The sequence below is a fragment of the Sorex fumeus genome, unplaced genomic scaffold (genome assembly GCF_029834395.1).
Source record: "Sorex fumeus unplaced genomic scaffold, SorFum_2.1 ptg000054l, whole genome shotgun sequence".
Taxonomy (NCBI): Eukaryota; Metazoa; Chordata; class Mammalia; order Eulipotyphla; family Soricidae; genus Sorex; species Sorex fumeus.
In genome coordinates this window covers 472,523-492,525 of record NW_026606111.1, presented here as the reverse complement: position 1 = coordinate 492,525, position 20,003 = coordinate 472,523, and the positions used below count along the sequence as shown (strand labels likewise).

At 65.3% G+C, this 20,003-nt stretch overlaps 2 protein-coding genes across 3 annotated transcripts in view; both read right to left on the bottom strand.

Moving 5' to 3' along the window:
- ZBTB48 (zinc finger and BTB domain containing 48) overlaps positions 1-20,003 on the bottom strand; it is a 299,924-nt gene that overhangs the window by 74,019 nt on the left and 205,902 nt on the right. The gene's annotated exons all lie outside the window — the stretch shown is intronic.
- The window catches only part of ESPN (espin), a 28,578-nt gene continuing 8,933 nt past the window's right edge, over positions 359-20,003 (bottom strand). Inside the window, exons 3-15 of one of the 2 annotated variants that reach the window (XM_056124955.1) lie at positions 17,208-17,394; positions 16,923-17,105; positions 16,696-16,827; positions 14,411-14,612; positions 13,482-13,690; positions 11,557-11,718; positions 11,281-11,476; positions 10,008-10,034; positions 8,882-9,027; positions 8,528-8,800; positions 3,237-3,316; positions 3,137-3,148; positions 359-506 (exon numbers count right to left, since the gene is read on the bottom strand). In XM_056124955.1, coding sequence (XP_055980930.1) covers positions 359-506; positions 3,137-3,148; positions 3,237-3,316; positions 8,528-8,800; positions 8,882-9,027; positions 10,008-10,034; positions 11,281-11,476; positions 11,557-11,718; positions 13,482-13,690; positions 14,411-14,612; positions 16,696-16,827; positions 16,923-17,105; positions 17,208-17,394 — 1,957 coding nt within the window. The remainder of the gene's footprint in view (positions 507-3,136; positions 3,149-3,236; positions 3,317-8,527; positions 8,801-8,881; positions 9,028-10,007; positions 10,035-11,280; positions 11,477-11,556; positions 11,719-13,481; positions 13,691-14,410; positions 14,613-16,695; positions 16,828-16,922; positions 17,106-17,207; positions 17,395-20,003) is intronic. The other variant, XM_056124956.1, reaches the window with a different exon arrangement.

Below are 20,003 nucleotides of genomic sequence, written 5' to 3'. Positions count from 1 at the left end.
CGCCCGACGACGGGCAGTTTGACGGGCAGTTTGCGTCGTTTCTGGTAAACAAATGACTGAGAGGAAACCCCTGGCGGGGTGGGAAACGCGGCCGGGCAGGGCGCAGATCTGGGTCAGGGAGGCGGGAAAGCCCCGTCCCGAGCGCGGGGGGGGGGGGGGGGGGGGCGGGGGGGTGCTGGCCCGGCCCAGGATGCGGCAGCTTCTCGGGTTCCGGGATGCGGGGGAGGCGGCCCCGCCCACGGGCGTCCAGGGAACATGCGCGCGCGGAGAGGGCCGTGCGCCCAGGGCGGGGTGTGCGGCGGGGTGGAGGTCTGGGAGGGTTCCGCCCGGGGCCTAGGGATCCCCCCAGCTCTGGCGTCTAGTACTTAGCGATGTCCCCCTTCTTCAGGATGATCTGCCGCTGCCAGGGCGCCAGCTTGGTCTCGTCGTAGCCCAGCGTCCGCAGCAGCTCCGACTGCTCCTTCTGCCGCTTCAGCAACTCCTGCTTCTGGCGCTCCTCCTCTCTCCTGGGGAGGGGTGGGGAGTTTGGGGAATCGGGGACAAGCAGCCCCCGAGAGGCCCACAAAGGGCATGACAGGATGCTAAGTAAGGTGGGAGGACAAGGGGTGGAATTCGGAGTAGGCAGGGCCCTTGGAGCCCCGGGCATGGTGGGGGTCGCCCAGTGCCACCCTCGGCTGGAAATGGGTCACGGGCGCCAGAGGGTGTTACTAGATTTTTTTTTCTTTTGCGTCATACCTGGTGATGCTCAAGGGTTACCCCTGGCTCTACATGCAGGAATTACTCCTGGCGGTGCTCTGGGAGTCATATGGGAGGTCAGTGGCAAAACCCAGGTCGTCCTCGTGCAAGGCACACGCCGTCCTCGCTGTACCGTAGCCCCAGAGTGTTACTGGGAGCTGCCAGGAGCCCTGAGTTCTGGGCACTGGGGAGCAGGGCACATTCTGGGCAGCGGCGGCTAGTCTTTAGGGGCCAGATGCCAGCATGCAGGGCCAGGCTAATTGTCCTGGCAAGATCTCAGCTAAGCCTGAAGCATGTGAGTCGTCACAGCCAAAGGAGCCCCGCCAAGTGGCAGAAACGTGGGTCCCAAGCTCCCTCTCACCTAGGCTGCAGTTTACAGCAGGAATATCTGCTTTGTCATTTTCTGGTTTGGTTTTGTTTCGGGGGGGGGGGCACACGCCGCTATGCTCGGGGCTTACTCCTGGTTCTGTGCTCAGGAATCAATCCAGGTGGGCTTACAGGACCTTATGGGACCCCAGGACCCCACCCAGGCTGGCTGTAAGGCAAACGCTTTCTTGGCTGTATTATTGTTCTGGCCTCTGCTTCGTCACTTTCATATTGCTGCCTATTGGACTCGATCACTGCGTTTTCACAGGGCTGGTTCAGTGAAAGGACTGGGCGATGGCTCGCCGGGCTGCCAGCATGACATCCTTTGCCACGTAGGGCCCAGTGTTGGCACCCTGGCACAGAACTGTCCCCTGAGCACTAACGTGGGAGTAGCCCCCAGAGCACTGAGACGAAAGTAGCTCCCAGCACCGTAAGGTGTAAACCCCCCAAACATTATCATTTGGGGGGTAGGCTGTACCCCGTGGTGCTCAGGGGATATTCATCTGCTCAAGATGACCCTTGCAGGGCTGGAGTGATAGCATAGCAGGTAGGACATTTGCCTTGCACATGGTTGACCCGGGTTCGATTCCCAGCATCCCATATGGTTCCCCCCAAGCATCACCAGGAGTAATTCCTGAATGCAGAGCCAGAAGTAACCCCTGTGCATTGCCGTGTGACCCGAAAAAAAAAGGTGACCCTTGCAGAACTCAGGGGACCTGGTACAGTGATGGAGAACTTGTTTTGGCTGCATGCAAGCTAAGAGCTTTACCTCCAGTGCTATCTCCGGTCCCAAAAGATAAAAATTGAGTTTCTCTAGATATTCTCAGATTTTTTTTTTGAGTTTTTTTTTTTCTTTTTGGGTCACACCTGGCGATGCACAGGGGTTACTCCTGGCTCTGCACTCAGGAGTTACTCCTGGCGGTGCTCAGGGGACCATGTGGGATGCTGGGAATCGAACCCAGGTCGGCTGTGTGCAAGGCAAACGCCCTACCCGCTGTGCTATTGCTTCAGCCCCGATATTCTCAGATTTTTAGTACTGGGCCCTGGTGATGCGTAGGCCAGAATGGCTATACTAATGGAAGGCAGGACTGGGTAACAGAGACCAGGTCCTCAGTGCAGGCTCAGGAGGCTGGAGAGATAGTACAGTCCATAGGACACTGGCTTTGCACATGGCTGACCTGGGTTCGACCCCCCACGTCCCCTGTGGTCCCCCGGGTACCCCCAGGAGTAATTCCCGAGTGCTGAGCCAGGAGTCATCCCTGAGCATCAACAGGTGCTACCTGTTCTCGCCACCCCCAATACAAAGAGCTAGGCCCAGGGGCCAGGGCTAAGTTCTGAGGGGAGAGAGGGGCTGGAGCGATAGCACAGCGGGGAGGGCGTTTGCCTTGCACGCAGCCAACCCAGGTTTGATTCTCAGCATCCCATGTGCTCCCCCGAGGGGCTGGAGTGATAGCATGAACCAGGAGTAACCCCTGTGCATCGCTGGGTAGCACTGCACTGTAGCACTGTCCTCCCATTGTTCATTGATTTGCTCGAGTAGGCACCAGTAACGTCTCACAACAAATTATGAGACTTGTTGTTACTGTGTTTGGCATATCGAATATGTCACGGGGAGCTTGCCAGGCTCTGCCGTGCGGGTGAGATACTCTTGGTAGCTTGCCAGATTCTCCGAGAGGGGCGGAGAAATCGAACCCGGGTCGGCTGCATGCAAGGCAAATGCCTTACCCACTGTGCTATCACTCCAGCCTCATGCATCACTGGGTATGACCCAAAAAGAAAACAAACAAACAAAAAAACCCACGTGGTCCCCCAAGCACCGCCAGGAGTGCAGAGCCAGGAGTAACTCCTGAGCATCGCTGGATGTGACCAAAAAAAAAAAGTTCTGAGGGGAGAGGTGTGTGGTGGCAGTACTGGACATTGAGAGGCTGGTTAGAGGAGCGCTCCAGAAGGGACCGGGACCGGGACCGGGTAACGAACGGCCCAGTGGTGGCAGGGGCTGGGGGGAGGAAGGGAGGCCAGCCAGCCTCTTACTCACCGCTTCTGCTCCCTGGAAGGAAAAAGAGAAAACATTCATTAATATTCACAACATTCAACAGGACCACCGCGAGACCCCATGTCTCCCGGACCCAGCTCACCTTTCCTCTTCCAGCTTCTTCCGCAGGATTTCCCGCCTCCAGGCGGGCATGCTGGCCAGTCGGGCCTCCTCCTCCTCCTCCTGAAACACAGGCAGAGGCTCAGGGCCAGCAGGGGCCAGAGGGGTCCTGCCCAGCCAGGGCCATGCTCTCCGGAGGCCCTTCTACAGGCCCATGGATGTGGCTCGACACAGCAGCTGAGGGGGGCCCTCCTGCCACGCCCCCATCTCTCAGACCCCTGGTCTTAAGGTGAGAGTGAGTGTCGGCCCGGAGTGAGACTCAGTGGGAGAATTCTTGCTTTGCATATGAGACGCACTGGACTGGGTTCAATCCCCGGCACCAAAGAAACCAAAATGAGATGGAGGGGAAGCGGTTAAAAAAGTAGGTTGGGGGGAGGGAGAGTCAGAGAACAAGACTCTCCACAGGGCAGGCTGGTAGAAGACCCCAGGCCATGCCCCCGTGTCCCTGGTCCTGCTCTCGAAAGGGTGCTGTGCCTCTGCCTGGGTACTCCCATGGGCCCGGGTACTCCCATGGGCTGGGGCGACTCAGCACTGCAGCTCAGAGCACAGTTGTTATTACCTGCACATTACAGAAAGGAAAGGGGCGCACCGTGAGCCCCGCTCACAGCCCTGCCTCTGCCCTGGGCCGCAGAGCCAGGCAAGGCTGCAGGCCCCGAGGAACACCTAGGCTTCCCCCCTGCACGACCAGGCCAGCCCTCTGGATTCCTCCTCTGCCAGCGGCTCCCCGCGACAAGGACACTTCGGCCGCTCAGATGTCGAAGAGCTCAGCTTCCTTCTCTTTCCAGAACGAGAAGCTGCGGTCGATGTAACGGCAGATGTCCTCGTTGCTGAATTCCCCCATCTCGGACAGCAGCCCCAGGGGGTCTTCTGCAGGGGGGTCTGCAGCCCGGGGGTCCTCCGTGGGGGGAGGTGCGGCTGGCGGGGGTGCGGGTGGAGAAGGAAGTTGCAGTGGAAGGTCCCGGGCATCAGGTTGCCCCTCTGGGCTGTCGTCTATGGGAACTGGAGAGGTCTCTGCAGGCAGCTCCTGCTCCTCCTCCTCCTCTTCCTGTTCCTCCTCTTCCTCCTGGTGCTCCTCCTCCTCCTCCTCCTGGTGCTCCTCCTCCTCCTCCTGCCCCAGTGCCTTCCAACCCACTTGGTCCAGCGCTGGCTCAGCCTCCAGGCTGTCTCCGAAGAACTGGCGCCTGAGGTCGTCGAAGCCGTCGCTCCAGCCGCGCCGGCCGGCCTCCACCTCCTGGAGCACGGCGCGGTGGAAGTCGCGGATCCGCTCCCAGGGGTGGCTTCCCAGCCGGTCGAACATCTCGTAGCACAGCAGGTGGCGGAACTTGCGCTCCTCACGGCTCAGGCCCATCTCGAGCAGCTGAAAGTAGCCCAGCATGAACAGGTCGAGCGTGAGGCTGTCGTAGCGCGGCGGCGCAGCGCCGTCCAGGGGCGGCAGGAAGTGCTCGGGCCAGTACAGGCCGTGCGCCAGGCCCGGGCCGCGCGGTGGACACGCAGCCACCCGCCGGGCCAAGCGGCGCCAGCGTCCCAGGAGCTGTCCCACCACCTGCCGCTGCTTCAGCAGGCGCCGCAGCCGCTCGTCGGGCTTAGAAACGGCGGGCTCCTGGGGCGCGGGGTCGCTGGCCTCTGGGTCCGGCCCCGCTCCGGCGGCCACCACCCGGGGCAGCAGCCTGCGCAGGCGCGCCTGGACGTGGCGTCCCGCGCCGCCGAAGGTCCACTTGCGCCAGTGCTCCAGGAAGAGGTAAACGATGCGCTCCTTGCGCATGTCGAGGTAGTCCTGGACGCCGAGCAGCGCGCCCGAGTGTGGCGCGTCCGGCTCCACCGGGTGGTGCCCCGGCGCTCCGGGCGGGTCCCGGGCGCTCGGCTGGCCGGGGCCGGCCGCCACGTAGTCCTCCTCCAGAATGGGCTCGCGGTCCGGGGCGCCGGCCGGCAGGGAGAGGCGGCGGCGGCGCGGGGCGCGCGGGCCGGGCTCGGGGTCCCGGGCGCGCAGCTCGTAGCAGGCGCGGAGCTGCCGCACCGACACGCCGCACTCCAGGATCTCGCGCGCCACGGCCTCGCGGCACCAGCTCAGCGCGTGGGAGCGGCCCAGGCACAGCGGCCCCGGCCGCCAGGGCGCGTCGGGCAACGGCGCCAGCGGCTGGCCCGTGTCGGCGGCCAGCAGCTCGGCCAGGTGCGCGGGGCGGCCGCCCAGGGCGGTCAGCAGCGAGGCCAAGCTCTTGAGCAGCGCGGCGATCTTGCTGCACCAGGCGGGCAGGCTGGCGGCGCGGCCGTGCATGCGGCGCGGGTCCACGGTGAAGCGCGGTGCCGAGAGCGCGGCCGAGGCGGGGAGCAGCTGCTCCAGCTCCCGCTCCAGCTGCGCCAGGTGCGCCTCCAGCCTCTGCGCCTTGTGCAGCACCTGCAGGTTCTCGATTTGCTGCTCGATGCGCAGGACGTCGGCCTCGGTCATGAGCTCGCCGAAGGGCCCGAGGATGGCGTCGTGCTGCTGAGAGTACCTCCAGCCCTCGCGCGGGTAGCAGCAGGCGCTGGCGGCCGTCAGCTAAGGCAGGGAAGACAAGACAGGGGAGGGAGGCGGGTCTCCCTCTAGCTCCGCCCCGGCCGGCCGGCCGGCGCCGCGACCCCGGGAGCCCTTTGCAAGCCCCCGGTGGGTGGTGTAATGGCTCTCGCAGCGCCGCGGGTGCAGGGGTGGGCCAGGCCTGGCCGACGTGGGGGGTTGGGAGGGCAACTGACGTCGGGAAGAAGCTTCGGCCGGGCCGTTTCTCAGGGCGCTGGGCAGTGTCCACTTGGGTTGCTGGCAGGCAGATAGATCGTCGGGCGCTGCTGAGCGCTGGGACGGGTAAGCGGCCCATCTCCACGCCCGATGGCTCATTACACCACCCAAGGGACGTGCAAAAGGTGTGCAGCTGCGACTCACGGGCCCTCTCCCACCCCAGCTAGAGGTTCCGGGCTCCTGGTCACAGGGTCCCTTCCGCAGACACCCCTGCCGCCTTCAGCCGCTCTGGCTCCACTGCCTCCTGTCCGGTTTGAAGGCGCTTGCGGCTTTCTCCCTCCCCCCTCTCAAGGGCATAATTATAATATAATTGAAAGAGCTGGACCGTCAGGTGCCTTTCTGTTTGCTCTGGGAGCTGGGATCTCACCCAGGGCCTCAAGCATGCAAAGCAAGTGCTCTCGTGCTGAACCACACCCCACCTCCGGCCTGTTATTTGAGTTCCAGCTCTTCCCGCTGGGTCCCACCACCTCCTGCAGCCTCCATGCCCGTCATCATTGGTCCACAAACAAATACCACGATGCCACTCCCTGCCTCACCCCCTCTCGAGCTTCTCACTGCTGCAGCAGAAAGTCTGTTTTTTTTTTTTTTTTTTGCTTTTTGGGTCACATCCAGCAATACACAGAGGTTACTCCTGGCTCATGCACTCAGGAATTACTCCTGGCGGTGCTTGGGGGACCCTATGGGATGCTGAGAATCGAACCCAGGTCGGCCACTTGCAAGGCAAACGCCCTACCCGCTGTGCTATCACTCCAGCCCCTGCTTTCTTTCTTTTTAGATTTTTTTTTTCTCGTTGTGGAGGTCACTAGGGCTATCCCTAGCTGGCCATGTGGTGCCAGAGCCTCGTGTCTGCAAGGCAAGTGCTCAGCGTTGTGAGACAAGTCCCCAGCCTGGGAAGTTCATTTTCTTCTCGGAGACTGGCCAGGCCTGTGGCTCTGACCCCCTCTGACAGCTCGGACTTCACCCTCAGGCCCAGCTGCAGCCGGCCCTGCCCCATCTGCCTCCTAGCACATTTCCTCCAGTCCGATTTTGTTGCCTCTGCCCAACTCATTTTATTTATTAATTTTTTGGGGGGTGGGGAACAACCGGTGATGCTCAGGGGCTCCTCCTGCCTCTTACTCAGGAATGACTCCTGGTGGTGCTCAGGGGACCATATGGGATGCCGGGGGTTGAACCCAGGGCGGCCACATGCAGGGCAAACGCCAACCTGAGGTCCTCTCTCCAATCCCAGTCCAACTCATTTTCTTTACATTTCTTTTCTTTTCATTTCTTTGGCCACACCTGTGGCCTGTGTTTAAGGGCTTACTCTGTGCTCAAGGATCACTCCTAGTGGGGCTTGGGGGACCATATGGGGTGCTGGGGATCAAACCCAGGTCAGCCATGTGCAAAGCAAGCACCCTTCTCACTATACTACTGTGTTCGGTCCCCAACTCATTTTTTTTCTTTCTCTTTTTTTTTTGGTCACACCTGGTGATGCTCAGGGGTTACTCCTGGTTTTGCACTCAGGAATTACTCCTAGTGGTGCCCAGGGGACCATATGGGATGCTGGGAATCGAACCCAGGTTGGCCACATGCAAACACCCTACCCACTGTGCTATCGCTCCAGCCCCAACCCAACTCATTTTCTGTCACTTCTTGGTCTCCTTCTCTTCTGTCTTGGAGTCACCACCCTCTCCCTCAGCCCACTAAATAATAATAATAATAACCCCCCAAAACCCAGAAAGCAGTGTATTCACTTTTGGGGGGGGGCACGAACAGCAATGTGGGTTACTCCTGGCTCTGCATCAAGGAGTTAGTCCTGTGGGGCTCAGGGACCATATGGGATGCCAGGATGGAGCCTGGGTCTGCCGTGTGCAAAGACAAGTGCTCTCCCCACTGTCCAGTTGTTCCGGCCCCCGTGTTCACTCTTGCTGCCATCCCGTAGGCCACTCTAGTGACTGCCCAGCCATCTGGGGGCACTGACCCTGCTACAAAGGCCCTCCCCCCGCTCCCCCTGCTCCCTGCCTGATATCCTAGCCTCTGTGCCGCAGACCTGGAGGCTTTTACGAACCCCCGAAAAGCCACAGACACTCCGGAGCACTTAAGGCAGTGCCCAGAGACCCAGACAACGTCCCCTCCTGTTGGTCAGTGATAGTCACCCCACCCGACAGTGGAGGAGCCGTACAGGGAAGTAGCCCGGGCCAGACCTCTGCTTCTTGGCCCTGCAGCCCACCCCGCCCTCGCCCCTGTCAGGTCAGTCTTCGCAGAAGCTAGTCGCACCTGCTGAAGTTCTGCCCACCGCTGCAGTTTAGGATTCGGATGCCAGGCGCTGGGAAGGGCATCTCGGCCAGCTAAGCATCACCCGGGCACCAAGGACAGGCTGCTGGGCTCCGCTGGGAACAGCCTTGAGCCCTGCTCTCTCCCCCTCGACGGGGAAGGAGAGCTACCAGAACCCCAAGAACCAGGACAGGGCAGCGCGGCCAGACGGCGGAGGGAGGCTGGGGGCTCCCGAGACCCGCCCCAGCCCCACCCACCTTCCGCCGCTGCTCCTCCTCCTCTTGCATCTTCAGCTGCAGCTTCCGCACCATCACCTGCCGCTTCCACTCGGGGATGGGCCGGCCCTGCTCGTCGTGGGTGGGGACCAGCGCCTCCACATCCAGCTGCACCCCGGGCGCTGGGGTGGCGGGCGGCGCTGGCGCCAGGCTGCCGTTGAGTAGGGGCTGGGGCCCCGTGGCCGGCGGGGTGGGGCTCCGCGCCCGCGAGCTGGCGGTGGAAGCCGAGGGCGACGTTGGCCCCGGCGAGTCCGTCTGCTGCGGGGAGAAGCGGCAGGACTGAGCACCGGGCCGGCCGCCGCGCGGGGAGCCGGGTGCGGCCGCCTGGCGGTGTACCTGGAAGGCTGGCAGCCCGCTGCCCGAGAAGACAGTGGTCAGCCCCTTGCTCTGAGGAGTGGGCTTCAGGCTCTTGCCGGCCTTGATCTCGGCCAGCAGCTCCGAGTTATCCCCCGTCGGGGACATCATGTTGAAGGATTTGGTGCCTGCGGGGAGGCGGAGACAGGTGTCAGTGCGGGCGCCTCCCGGGGCAGGGCCCCACCGCTGCCCGCTGGCCAGCTCCCGCTTGAGTCGGGACCTGCCAAGCCCACAGGAGGCGGCGCTGTGGGGCACCGGCCCCCACCAGCTCCCGGTTCTACTCACAGGGAGGAGTGGGGGCCCCCCCTGGGGCCCCCGGGGAGTCCATGCTGGCTCTCGGCTCGCCCCCGGGGACTTAGCGAATGTTCTGCCCGGCACACTGACCAACCGGCTCAGAATACTACCTGGGGCTGGGCACCTGACCTTTGTCCTGGGTCCCTTGGCTCTGCCCTGGCCGGGTGGAGTCGGCCGTAGGCCTTTCTCTGCATCAGCACAGCCCAGTGACCCTTGGACCGAGTCACCCGCAGCCTTCTCGACTCTAGGACCTGGGTCCAGGACCCTGGACGCCAGCCCCCGGCCCTCCCAGCTCCACCCCACACCCACAGACAGATGCCCCTGGCTGCACTCGGCTGCGAGCCCGGAGAAAGCCAGGGATCCAGGAAGGCGGGGCCCCTTTCTAAGGACATGAGGGGGGGGCCAGGAAGAGGGGCCGGGAGCATCGTATGCAAATGTCTGCAGCAAGTTTGCATTTTCCGACCCGGACAGGCCCAGAAGACCAGGGACTGGGGGAGGGGTCTGCGGGGCTGTGGGGAAGTGGGGCAGAGCAGGGTTTGCGGACTGGGGGGGGCGGTCCCTGGGCACAGCCGCAGCCAGGGGCAAGGAAACGAGGGGGTCCGGGAGGCCCAACATGCCAAAGCCAGACACGCATGCGCAGCAGCACCTGTGGGTGTGGTGCGGGTCCCGGAGGTGGGAGACCCCGCCTGTGGCTTGAGGCTTGCGGGACACCCCTCCCTCCCGCTCTGCCTCCCGCCACCCGGATGGTGGGCTGGTTTTCCTGAGGGCCGAGCGCCCACCCCCTGCCTCAGCAGGCAAGCGCGCAGCTACTCACTCTTTCTGTGTCTGAGGACTCTCACTTCTAGGGACCGAGAGCAGAGAAGGAAGGGCAGGGGACAGCGAGAGGCCAGGGTCAGCGGGCAGGAAGAGGCGCAGAGGAGAGAGGACAGGAGGAACTTCAGAGCCCGCCCCCCACTGCCCCTGGCCGCCCTGCCCAGGTCCCCCAGCCTCGGGCATGCATGGTGCCCCCAGGCCTGGGCACACTCTCCCGGCTGCCTGCACCAAAGCCTCATTCACTTGCTTGGGGCCACACCCTGCAGTGCTCGGAGCTTTCTCTTGGCTCGATGCTCTGAGATCACTCCCGGTGATGCTTGGGGACCCCCTACTCAGGTTGTGGACGGAACGGGGTCAGCCCCTTAATGCCTGCGCTGCCTCTGGCCACGGAGGGGGAGGGTCAGCCTTGGTCTTAGCTGTGGTCGGGCCAACCCAGCCCCGAGCTGTGCTGCAAAGGGGACGTCTTGGGGCGCCCAGCATCTCATTTTCTTTGGTTCCGACATCTGGCCGGCCATGCGCAACTGTTGACCAGAGAAGCTGACGAGAACTGAGAGTGTGGGCGAGCCCCAGGACTCCTGGAGACCCCAATCCTCCAGGACTCTGCCCTCTGAGTTGGGGTGATGGAGCTTTGAGAGGGTCAGTGTGCACTGGCCCGGGGCTGTGAGGGGAGGCCTCAGCACCAGTACCCACTGAGCCTGGCCTGCGGGACACACCCAGAGAAAGGGGAAGCAGGAATGAGTGTCCCGCAGAGGCAGCAGTGGCCAGCAGCCCTGGCCACTCGGCAGGTTGGGGCAGGCAGCCCTAGTGCATCAGGGAAGGGCCCAAGATGGTATGGAGGAGCAAGAGAGAGAAAGAGAGAGAGGGAGAGGGAGAGAGAGTACAGGGGGAAGGGCGCTTGCCTTGCACACAGTCGACCAGGGTTCAATCCCCGGCACCCCACGCACTTCCCCGACCCGGCCAGGACTGATCCCTGAACATCACCGGGTGTGGCCCTCAAATAAAGTAATGAAACACAATTCAAAAAAAGCCAAAGGTGGCGGTGCGTCAGGACAGCTGCGGAGCCTGGAGCCTGCGATGGGGAGCTGGCCGGGGTGCTGGCCTCCCTCTGGTACCCACCCGCGCTCTGGGCCGCCGGGAGAGGGTAGGAGTCACCCCGCACAGCGCATCTGGGTGGACGGAGGGAGCGCGGGATCCGGTCCAGCTGCAGCCGGGACGGGGGCGGGGTCCCCGGGGCCCTCCGCCCGCCTCCCGACCCCACCCCCGTGCCCACTCACTGCCAGTGGAGGAGGAGGCACGGCGCTGCCCGCAGACGGGGCCCTCGGGGGGCAGCGGCGGAGCGGGCCGCGGCGAGCTTAGGGCCTCGGGCAGGGGCGGCGGCGGCGGCGGCGGCGGCGGCGGGGGCAGGTCCCGGGGCGCCTTGGGGTCCGCTGCGCAGCCGTTGTGCACGTGGCTGCGGGGGGGCAGCGCCGCCTGCGGGGAGGGGGCGGGCGGTGAGCCGCGGCGGCTGCGGCGGCGGGCGCGGACGGCGGGCCGGGCCGGGGAACACGCACCTCCCCGCTGTGCGCCATGGGCGGACGCGCGGCCGGCGGCTGCGGGGGTCCGCGGCCCAGCTGCCGGTGGCAGGAGTCCCCCGTGCTGGGCTGCTTGGCTACGGCGCGGGGCTGGCGGCCCGGGTCCGGCGGAGGCGGCCCGCAGTGGCCGTCGCGGTCGCCCTGCAGCGGGCACACGGGGGGGAGCCGTCGGTTCTTGGCGCCCCGGCGCCGCCTCCCCGTTCGCATCCCCGCCGGCCCGGGGTGGGGGTGGGGGGTGCTGGGCGCGGGCCCGGGTCCCCATTGAGGCTCCAGGGGGCGGGCCCGGGGGCGGGGTGGCCCGTCCAGACACCAGGGGGAGCCGGAACTGGGGCAGCTCCCGGATTCGCGCGCGCCTGGGCCCACCCGCCGCCCTGCCCATCGGTGCCCGGCGCCCCCGCGAACCCTGTCGGGGGGCGGGGAGGGTGGGCCCCCAGGGAGCTCCCTCGGAGCCCGGCTCCCGCGGGGTCCGGCGTGCCGGGGACCCTCGCGCGGCCGGCGCTGCTCCTACCTGGCGGATCCCGCGGCCCCGCTGTGCACCTGGCCGCGGGGGCGGCGGGGACCCGACACCTGCCACCCGATCCCGCCGCTCAGGTTACGCGCAGCGCGGCCCGCCCGCGCCCGGAGCCCTGTCGCCTGACATCACCCGGGACCCGCCAATCCCGGCGCGAGCCCCCCGCGGCGGGCGGTGTCCAGGGGCGCGGCCACACCCCACCGCGGGCCCCCGCTCTACGCGCCCGGCCCCAACCCGCGCATCGGCCCTCGAGCGGCCGCGCGCGCAGGCTTGGGGCGCGCCGGGGAGACCCCCGGCCCGCGGCCCCTCCCGGGCCCAGGGCGGAGGGTCACACCCTTCTGCATCTTCCAAGTAAGCGACACCGCGCCCCAGCCTCGGGTTTCAGGGCCCGAACGGCGGACTCAGGTGACAGCGGCGACCGCCCCACCTCAGCGCCCCACCACCGCGCGGGCCACGGGGAGCACGGCCGCCCCGCGGGGGGCCCAAGGCCGCGTCACCCGGCCTGTCCCCTGCCCTGCCCCCGACCCCCACCCCACTGGGCTCACGTTGCGGGGGTGGGGGAACGAGACACCTCGGGTTTGCTTTCTGGGCCACTTGCCCCCTGCAGCCCCCAGGCGCGCACGCGCACACACACACACACACACACACACACACACACAAGCCAGGACCCTGGGCCCGCGGGCAGGGCGGGGGGCGCCTCAGAAGGACAAAGAACCCTTTGTGGGGAGCCGGGTGCCTGCAGCCCTGCGCATGGGCACACAGCGGGGAGTGGAGCAGGGCAGCAGCTGTGTGGCCTGGGGCTCCGCAGGGATGGGCACACAGAACCACGTGGAGACAAACGGGAGCGCCTCTGAGCGCCTGGCCTCAAGGGGAGGGGCTGCATGGCCTTGTGACCAGGTCACCTAAGGGAACGGTCACTCAGCACCACAGGCCAGCACTTCCCTCCGGCCAGCTTAGGCTGCCCCTTCTAGATCAACTGGCCCCAGCCCCGACTCTAGCCAGCCGTTCCCAGGACTCTCTTGGGCCCTGGGTCCCTGCCCTGGCTACACCCCACATGGACACGGTGTCTGCCTGCCCCCAGCGCCCACTGGCAATGCCCGAATGGGGATTGCAATGCCCTCTGCATCCCTGTGGCCAAGCCATGCTCCCACCTGCCACCTGCCACTTGGACAGCTCAGCAGGGGTCTCAGGGCACAACCACGCCTGCTCCACCATGTGGCCAGCCAGGAGGAGGTGGGCTACTCCGGGCACCGCAGGGCAGGTTGGGGTGACGTTGCTGCCCCCTCTGTCCTGCCCGCCGGCTCCCCAGGACACTGGGCTCTGTCCGACTCATCTCCCTGCCCGGACTCCAGCACCCAGCCCTGCTGTCCCGTCAGCTGGCCCGGGACTCTACCTCCTTCCTGGCGGTGTTGGGCTCCACATGACGGAGCTTGCTCTTCGTGTGCATGTAGATGTCGGCAGCGGGGAGCCCCCGTGGGGGCCCGGGAGCCGGGTAGCCAGGCGGGGGCGGGGGAACGCACTCCGCTGTCCGCAGCAGGCCGGTCCGGGGTTCCAGCATGTCCATGTAGGTTTCTAGCCCTGCGGCACCCGCGCTGGGCAGCCCTGGGCAGGTGCAGGATCAGCTGACCAGCCGGGCCCCACACTCTGCTGCCCGGCAATCGTGTGCCAAGGGGCGCGGAGGGGTCCAGGGAAGCAGCGCGGGGTGCCCTCCCCCAGCGCACAGCGGAGAGAGTTCCGGAGTCCCGGCATGCGGGGACTGAAGGAGGGCCACTGGGCTCCAGGGCGTGTCCCTGGGGCAGGGCCACTGGCGGGCGGAGGGCAGTGGTGTCGGGGGCAGGAGTGGCCCTGCCAGCTCTGCAGGGTTCCACCTGGTGGCACAGGCAGGCACCGCAGGCGCTGGGCACCTGTGCCAGGGTGTGGCCCATGGAAACCTGCCTCTGAGTTGCTTGCCTCCGCGGGTGGCCATTGAGGGGGGCCCTGCATGCCAGGGGAAAGGGGTTGTGGCCGGAAGCCTGTGTTTGGTCTGTGTGTCTGTGCCCTGCCCATGTTCGGGCTGGCACTCGCTATGGGAGAGCATATGTGTTCTGGGGTCCACTCAGTTCAAGTGTGGGCAGGGCCAATGAGCTGCGAGCAGGCGCCGGTGGATTTGGGGGGGACCCAGCGGGGGGTGGGTCTCATGTTCACAAGCCTGTGCCCACCCCCAGTTTCTCGCCAGGAACTGTGCCCCCTTCTGGTGCCCCGGGGAACTGCAGTGTCAGCTGTGTGTGTATGTGTGTCAGCTGTGTGTGCCCCTCCCAGAGGCAGCTCTCCCTGTCCACTCACCTCGCTGGGACCGCTGGTCCTTGACGCTGGAGTGGCCGGAGGACCCGGAGTCATAGTTGGAGAGGGTGCTGGTGGGCGAGCCGAGGTCAAAGTTCAGCGGCTGCATGGATGCGGTGGTGTTGGGGGACGACATGCCCGAGTCCAGCTGCTTCGTGTCCATCTCCGCGGACGGGTCCCGGGACAGCACGCGGTGCTCCACACTCTGAGCGGAGAGTGCATATGGGGGGGCAGGACGACCCCTCCCGCCCCGCCCCGCGGCCCTGTGATGCCCGGCTAGTGTCTGACCCAGGCGTCTCCGAGCTGAGTGACCAGAGCCCAGCCAGCTGCCCCTTCCGGCCCCACCTGCCCCCACCTGGGGTCCCTCAGCATCTTTCCAGGCTAAGACCCAAACTCAGTTTCCGTGGATCCCGGAAACTGCCACATCTGAGCCCCCAGCCCTGGGCCAGCAGAGGAGACCCTGAGAGCCCTGCGCCTCCCCACTGGGCGGGGGAGACTCCAGAGGTCCTGGGGGTGGGGGTATCGGTGTCGAAGACATGAGGGGAGAAGCCCCAAGTTCCTGCGCCTGGCAGTGGCCCCTCTCTGGCCTGGCCCCCAGCAACCCCAACACTCCAGCTGGGCAGCCCTGGGGAGCGGGCACGCCCTGGGGTGCCCTGCTGAGCTGGGCTGAGCCTCCTGGGCTCGGCCACTGACCCCCCCCCCGCCCCCACCCCGTCAGTGCCCACCCTGGGGCCCGACCCTCTGTGTGGGCTCCGGGGACCCTGCTTACGTTGCCCATGCTGCCCGCTCGCCCACTCGCTGCCGCTGCCTCCTGCCCAGGCCTCCGTGCCCGTGCCCCCTCCCGGCTTGAGAAGTGTCACAGGCCCCCCGGGACAGAGAGGGAGGCAGCACCAGGGAACAGCTCGGCGGCCACGCTCATTGGCCCTGTAATTAGGGGCTCTGGGGGCGGGTTTGTCTTTCTGGGCCAGCCTCCTGCCGCTTCAGTCTGGCTGCCACAGCTGTCGTGTGTGTCTGTGTGTATGTGCGTGTGCATGCGTGTGCGTGCACAGGTGTGCGTACACATGTGTGCGCATGTGTGTGTGCATATATATGTGTGTGTGTGCATGCATGTGTGTGCACGTGTGTGCATGAGTGTGCCCCATGTGTCCATGTGTGTGTGTATATGTGCATGTGTGCATGCATGTGTGCGCGTGTGTATGTGCGTGCATGTGTGTGCGTGTACACATGTGTGCGTGCACATGTGTGTGTGCGTGTGTGTGCATGTTCCCTAACCCAGGCCGAGGGCACCCACAGGACCCGGGCTGGGAGGGCGCAGTGGTCTCCTGACCCTGGATCAGAGGTCACTTCCCCACTGATGCACACGTTACCCCCAGGAGCGTGGGAATTGCTCCGCTGAGTCTCCGTGTCAGTGAGTGGGGAGACCAGTGTCGTCACCCTGCCAGGCTGTGGGGGGGTGAGGCCAAGCCAATGTCAAGCCTGCACTGGGCTGGCACCTTTGGGCCTCCGAAGCCCAGGGGTGAGACTTGTTGTGAGCAGCCCTTGCAGTGTGAGGCTCTGGGGGGTGAATCTTGGACAGTCCCCAGAGCAGCTAGCTGGAGCCTTCCACTGCACCTGCCCTATGTGTTGACTGCCTGCTGGGTGCTCACTGAGGGGGGTTGCTAAGGAGACCCACCCTGGGGGGTTCAGCTGCAGGGCCAGCCCCAGGGTGTGTAGGACGCTCGGTCACCCACCCCTGGTCCCAGCTGGCACCCGCAGCCCCCACAGGGCCAGCAGCCTGAAGTCCTGCAAGACCTCTCCCCCGTCCTCCCTCCTGCAGAGTCTGCCAAGACCCCAGACTTGCACCTTCTTCGGGGGTGGGGCACCCTAACCGCACAGTTTAGGAAGCGTGGCACCAGTTTCTGGAATTGAAGTAGCTACAGAATGAGCGCTACAGGCACTAGACACCACCCCGCAGCAGCTGTGTGCCTGTGGGTCTACCAAAGACTCCACTTACCCACTTAGGAAATGGGTCACCAGTGCCTCATGCCTGCAGGCAGGTGATTTCTTTGGGGGGCTGGGGGTCCACACCCGGCTACGGTCAGGGGTTACTCCTGGCTCTGTGCTGAGAGATCACTCCTGGTGGTGCTCAGGAGACCAATGTGGGATGCCAGGGTTCGAACCTAGGTCAGCCTCGTGCATTTGCTCTGGCCACGCAGGGCAGCAGGTGAGTGGACCTGCTGCCTCGGGCACTCCGCCCTGGGTATCTCCTGCCCCCTTCCTCCTCTCTGACTCCACCTCACCGGGCCTACCAGATTCTCCACGGTGCGCAGGTAGCGGGTGCAGTGGGTGTGGCCGTTGTAGTCCGAGAGGTCTGCGGCCGTGTACCCGTCGCGATCACGGACGTCCAGCTCGGCGCCGTTGACCACCAGGATCTGGCAGCACTGCGGGGTGGGCCGTGAGGACCCGGCCCGGAGCCGCGGGGGATGGGGGAGGCGCAGCCGGTGTGGCCCCCTCCTGCCCCGGCCGCCCGGCCTACCTCCAGCTCCCCGTTCTCGGCCGCGTCGTGCAGGGGGGTCCCGCCCCACAGGTCGGCCGCGATCTCGCCCCCGTGCAGCAAGAGCCAGCTGAGCACCTTGGCGTGGCCGCGGCTCGCCGCGAAGTGCATGGCCGTGGCGCCGTCCTTGTCGCGCTCCGACAGGCTCACACTGGTGCAGCTCACCTGGGCGGCGGTAGCAGCAGCGGCAGTCGGGACGGAACGGGAGGGCGGGGCTGGGCGCGGGCCCCTCCCCCAGGGCCACCCCCCTCCCGGCCCCCAGCTCACCAGCCACACGATGACCGAGCTGTGGCCCATCTGCGCCGCCGCGTGCAGGGGCGTCATGCCGTCGTGCGCGCACGCGTGCGGGTCCGCGCCACACTCCTGCACCAGGTACTGCGTCACCTCCAGGTGGCCCTCCTGGCACGCCAGGTACAGGGGCGTGGCACCGTTCTTGGTCTGGGCATTGACCCCTCTGCGGAGAAGCAGCGCCGCGGGCTCTTAGGGCCACTCTCCGGTGCTCTCTGCCCCTCACGCTCGGGAAGCCCCTGGGCCCTGGCTCTGACCCGTGGACCCTGGCGCTCCCGGCTCTGCGCGCAGCACCTGCACCTGAGAAACTGCCCCTTTGTTTTTTTGTTTGTTTGGTTTGTTTTTTGGGTCACACCCAGCGATGCACAGAGGTTACTCCTGGTTCTGCACTCAGGAATCACCCCTGGCAGTGCTCAGGGGACCATATGGGATACTGGGGATCAAACTCGGGTTGGCCGCGTGCAAGGCAAACGCCCTCCCCGCTGTGCTATTGCTCCAGCCCCGAAACTGACTCTTTGATGCCAAAACCTGCAAAGACAGGCGGGGGCCCACCAGGGGCCATCGTGGGAGGGGACCCAAGCCACACACACCCCTTGCTGGGGCGCTGGCCTTGCTCTTGTTCAGTGCAGGCACGATGTCCGGCACCTCGTCTGATTCCCCAATCCCGCCAGGGGAAGCCCCGAGCACCGCCAGGGGGTGCCCCAACCCCCCAATAATAAATAAATAAAGCACTGTTCCTCCCGTTGTTCATCAATTTGCTCGAGCGGGCCCAGTAACGTCTCCCTTGTGAGACTCGTTACTGTGTTTGGCTTATCGAATTCGTCACAGGTGGCTTGCCAGGCTCTCTGAGAGGGGCAGAGGAATCGAACTCAAGTCGGCCAAGTCAGCCGCGTGCATGGGAAACGCCATACCGCTGTGCTAGCCCGGCCGACCCGGGTTCGATCCCTGGCATCCCATATGGTCCCCCCGAGCACAGCCAGGAGTAATTCCTGAGTGCAAATAAATAAATAAATAAGCATTATTCATGATATATTCTATAACGCGGATCTTCCAGGCAGTGGCTCCGTTCACTTTCCGTGGCCACAGGCAGCTGTCACTGAGGGCCCCGCTGTCCGTGCTATCACAGCCCACGTGGAGAGGGAGTCCCACGGTCACTGGTCCCAGTCCCACGTGGTGCCAGGCTCTAACCCGCGGGGCCGGGGCGGGGTGTCCTCACCGCTGTTGTGCATCTGAGCGCTTCTGTCTGCGTGAAAGCAGAGGAGGGGCTGCCAGCACCTTCACTCCTTGGGGCTCCCTGGCCCTAGCTGGCGTCTGTCACTGCACACAAGCTCCCCAAGGCGCGCAGAGAGGTTTTCCGGAACTGGCCGGTCACGGTGGGTGCAGTTACCAGTGCTAAGCACCAGGTGGCGCCACAATACAGGCGCGCCCGCAGAGGCCTCAGCAGGGGCCAGGCCAGGGGCTGTGTCCTCCCTGCTGAGAGGCTGGAAGGGCAGGTAACCCGCCCACAACCCCCCCCCCCCCACCTATCCCCTCCCTCTCGCTCTGGCTTCAGTCACAGGCTACGCCCCAACCAGTCCCACAGCTCTCCACCCCCACCCAGTTGCCCAGCTGGCCTGTCCATCGGAAGCATCACGAACCACACGCCCCTCCCCCAGGCCCACTCCCCACGCTCCTGCCACCCCAGAGACTCGGCCCCTCCCTATCGCACCTCCCACCCACCCCGCTGGCCTTCCCTGCTCCCCAAACCCTTAGGCCCCCTTGTCCAGGTCAAGGGCACCAGAGCCCATCCTGGGTCCGCAGACCCCCGCCCCGGGCTGCTCAGCGCCACTGACCACGTGATTCCGCGCACCTGCGTGAGGGCGGGTCTGGCCGTGAGCTTCCCCACCCCCTGGGGCCTGGTGGGCGGCGCAGACGGCCACTCTGCTCCTGGCCAGGCTGGCCGGCAGCCACCAGCCTCCACGCTCCAGTGCTGACTCGCCCCCACGTCGGTCACAGCCCGCTGAATATTTCATGGCCCGAGCTATTCACCCTGTCACCGAGCCCCGCTGAGTGAGGGTCCTGGGGCTCCGTCTGGGACGCTGTGGTCGCTTGTAAGATGCAGGGGGGAGTCCAGATCCGCTGCGAGCCCTGGCCCACCCCAGCACGCCACTTGGCAGTAATTCATGACCCCAGGGTGCCCTGGACGCGGAGACTTCGGCCCAGGAAGAGGCCGCACAGGTGGATAGCCGTGCCCGGGCTGTGCCCACGGCCCCCCACAGCGGGCTGTCAGCCTGGGGGAAATGGCAGACCTGCTTATGGGCATCCTGGCGGAAAGGGGTCCCCGCCGTGCACTCTGCCCAGACCGACGGAGATGGCAGATGGCACCAGCCTGCTCACCCCCCCCCTCGCTGGGCAAAGGTGCCACTGACACCACCAGCCCCGATGGACCCCACGAAGGCACCACGGTCAACCAGCCATATCCTGCCACCATCGGAATGACCTCATGGTGGCGTTGGCACCATCCCTCTATCAGAGACGATAAACTGAGGAACAGAGGCCAACGGTCACGGGTGGGAAAGGCCATGCTTTTTTTTTTCTTTTTTGGGTCACACCCTGCGATGCTCAGGGGTTCCTCCTGGCTCTGCACTCAGGAGTTACTCCTCACGGTGCTTGGGGGACCCTATGGGATGCTGGGGATTGAACCCGGGTCGACCGTGTGCAAGGCAAACGACCTCCCCGCTGTGCTATCGCTCCGTGATAGCACATGATCTGTTTTGTTTGCTCTTCCACGCTGGG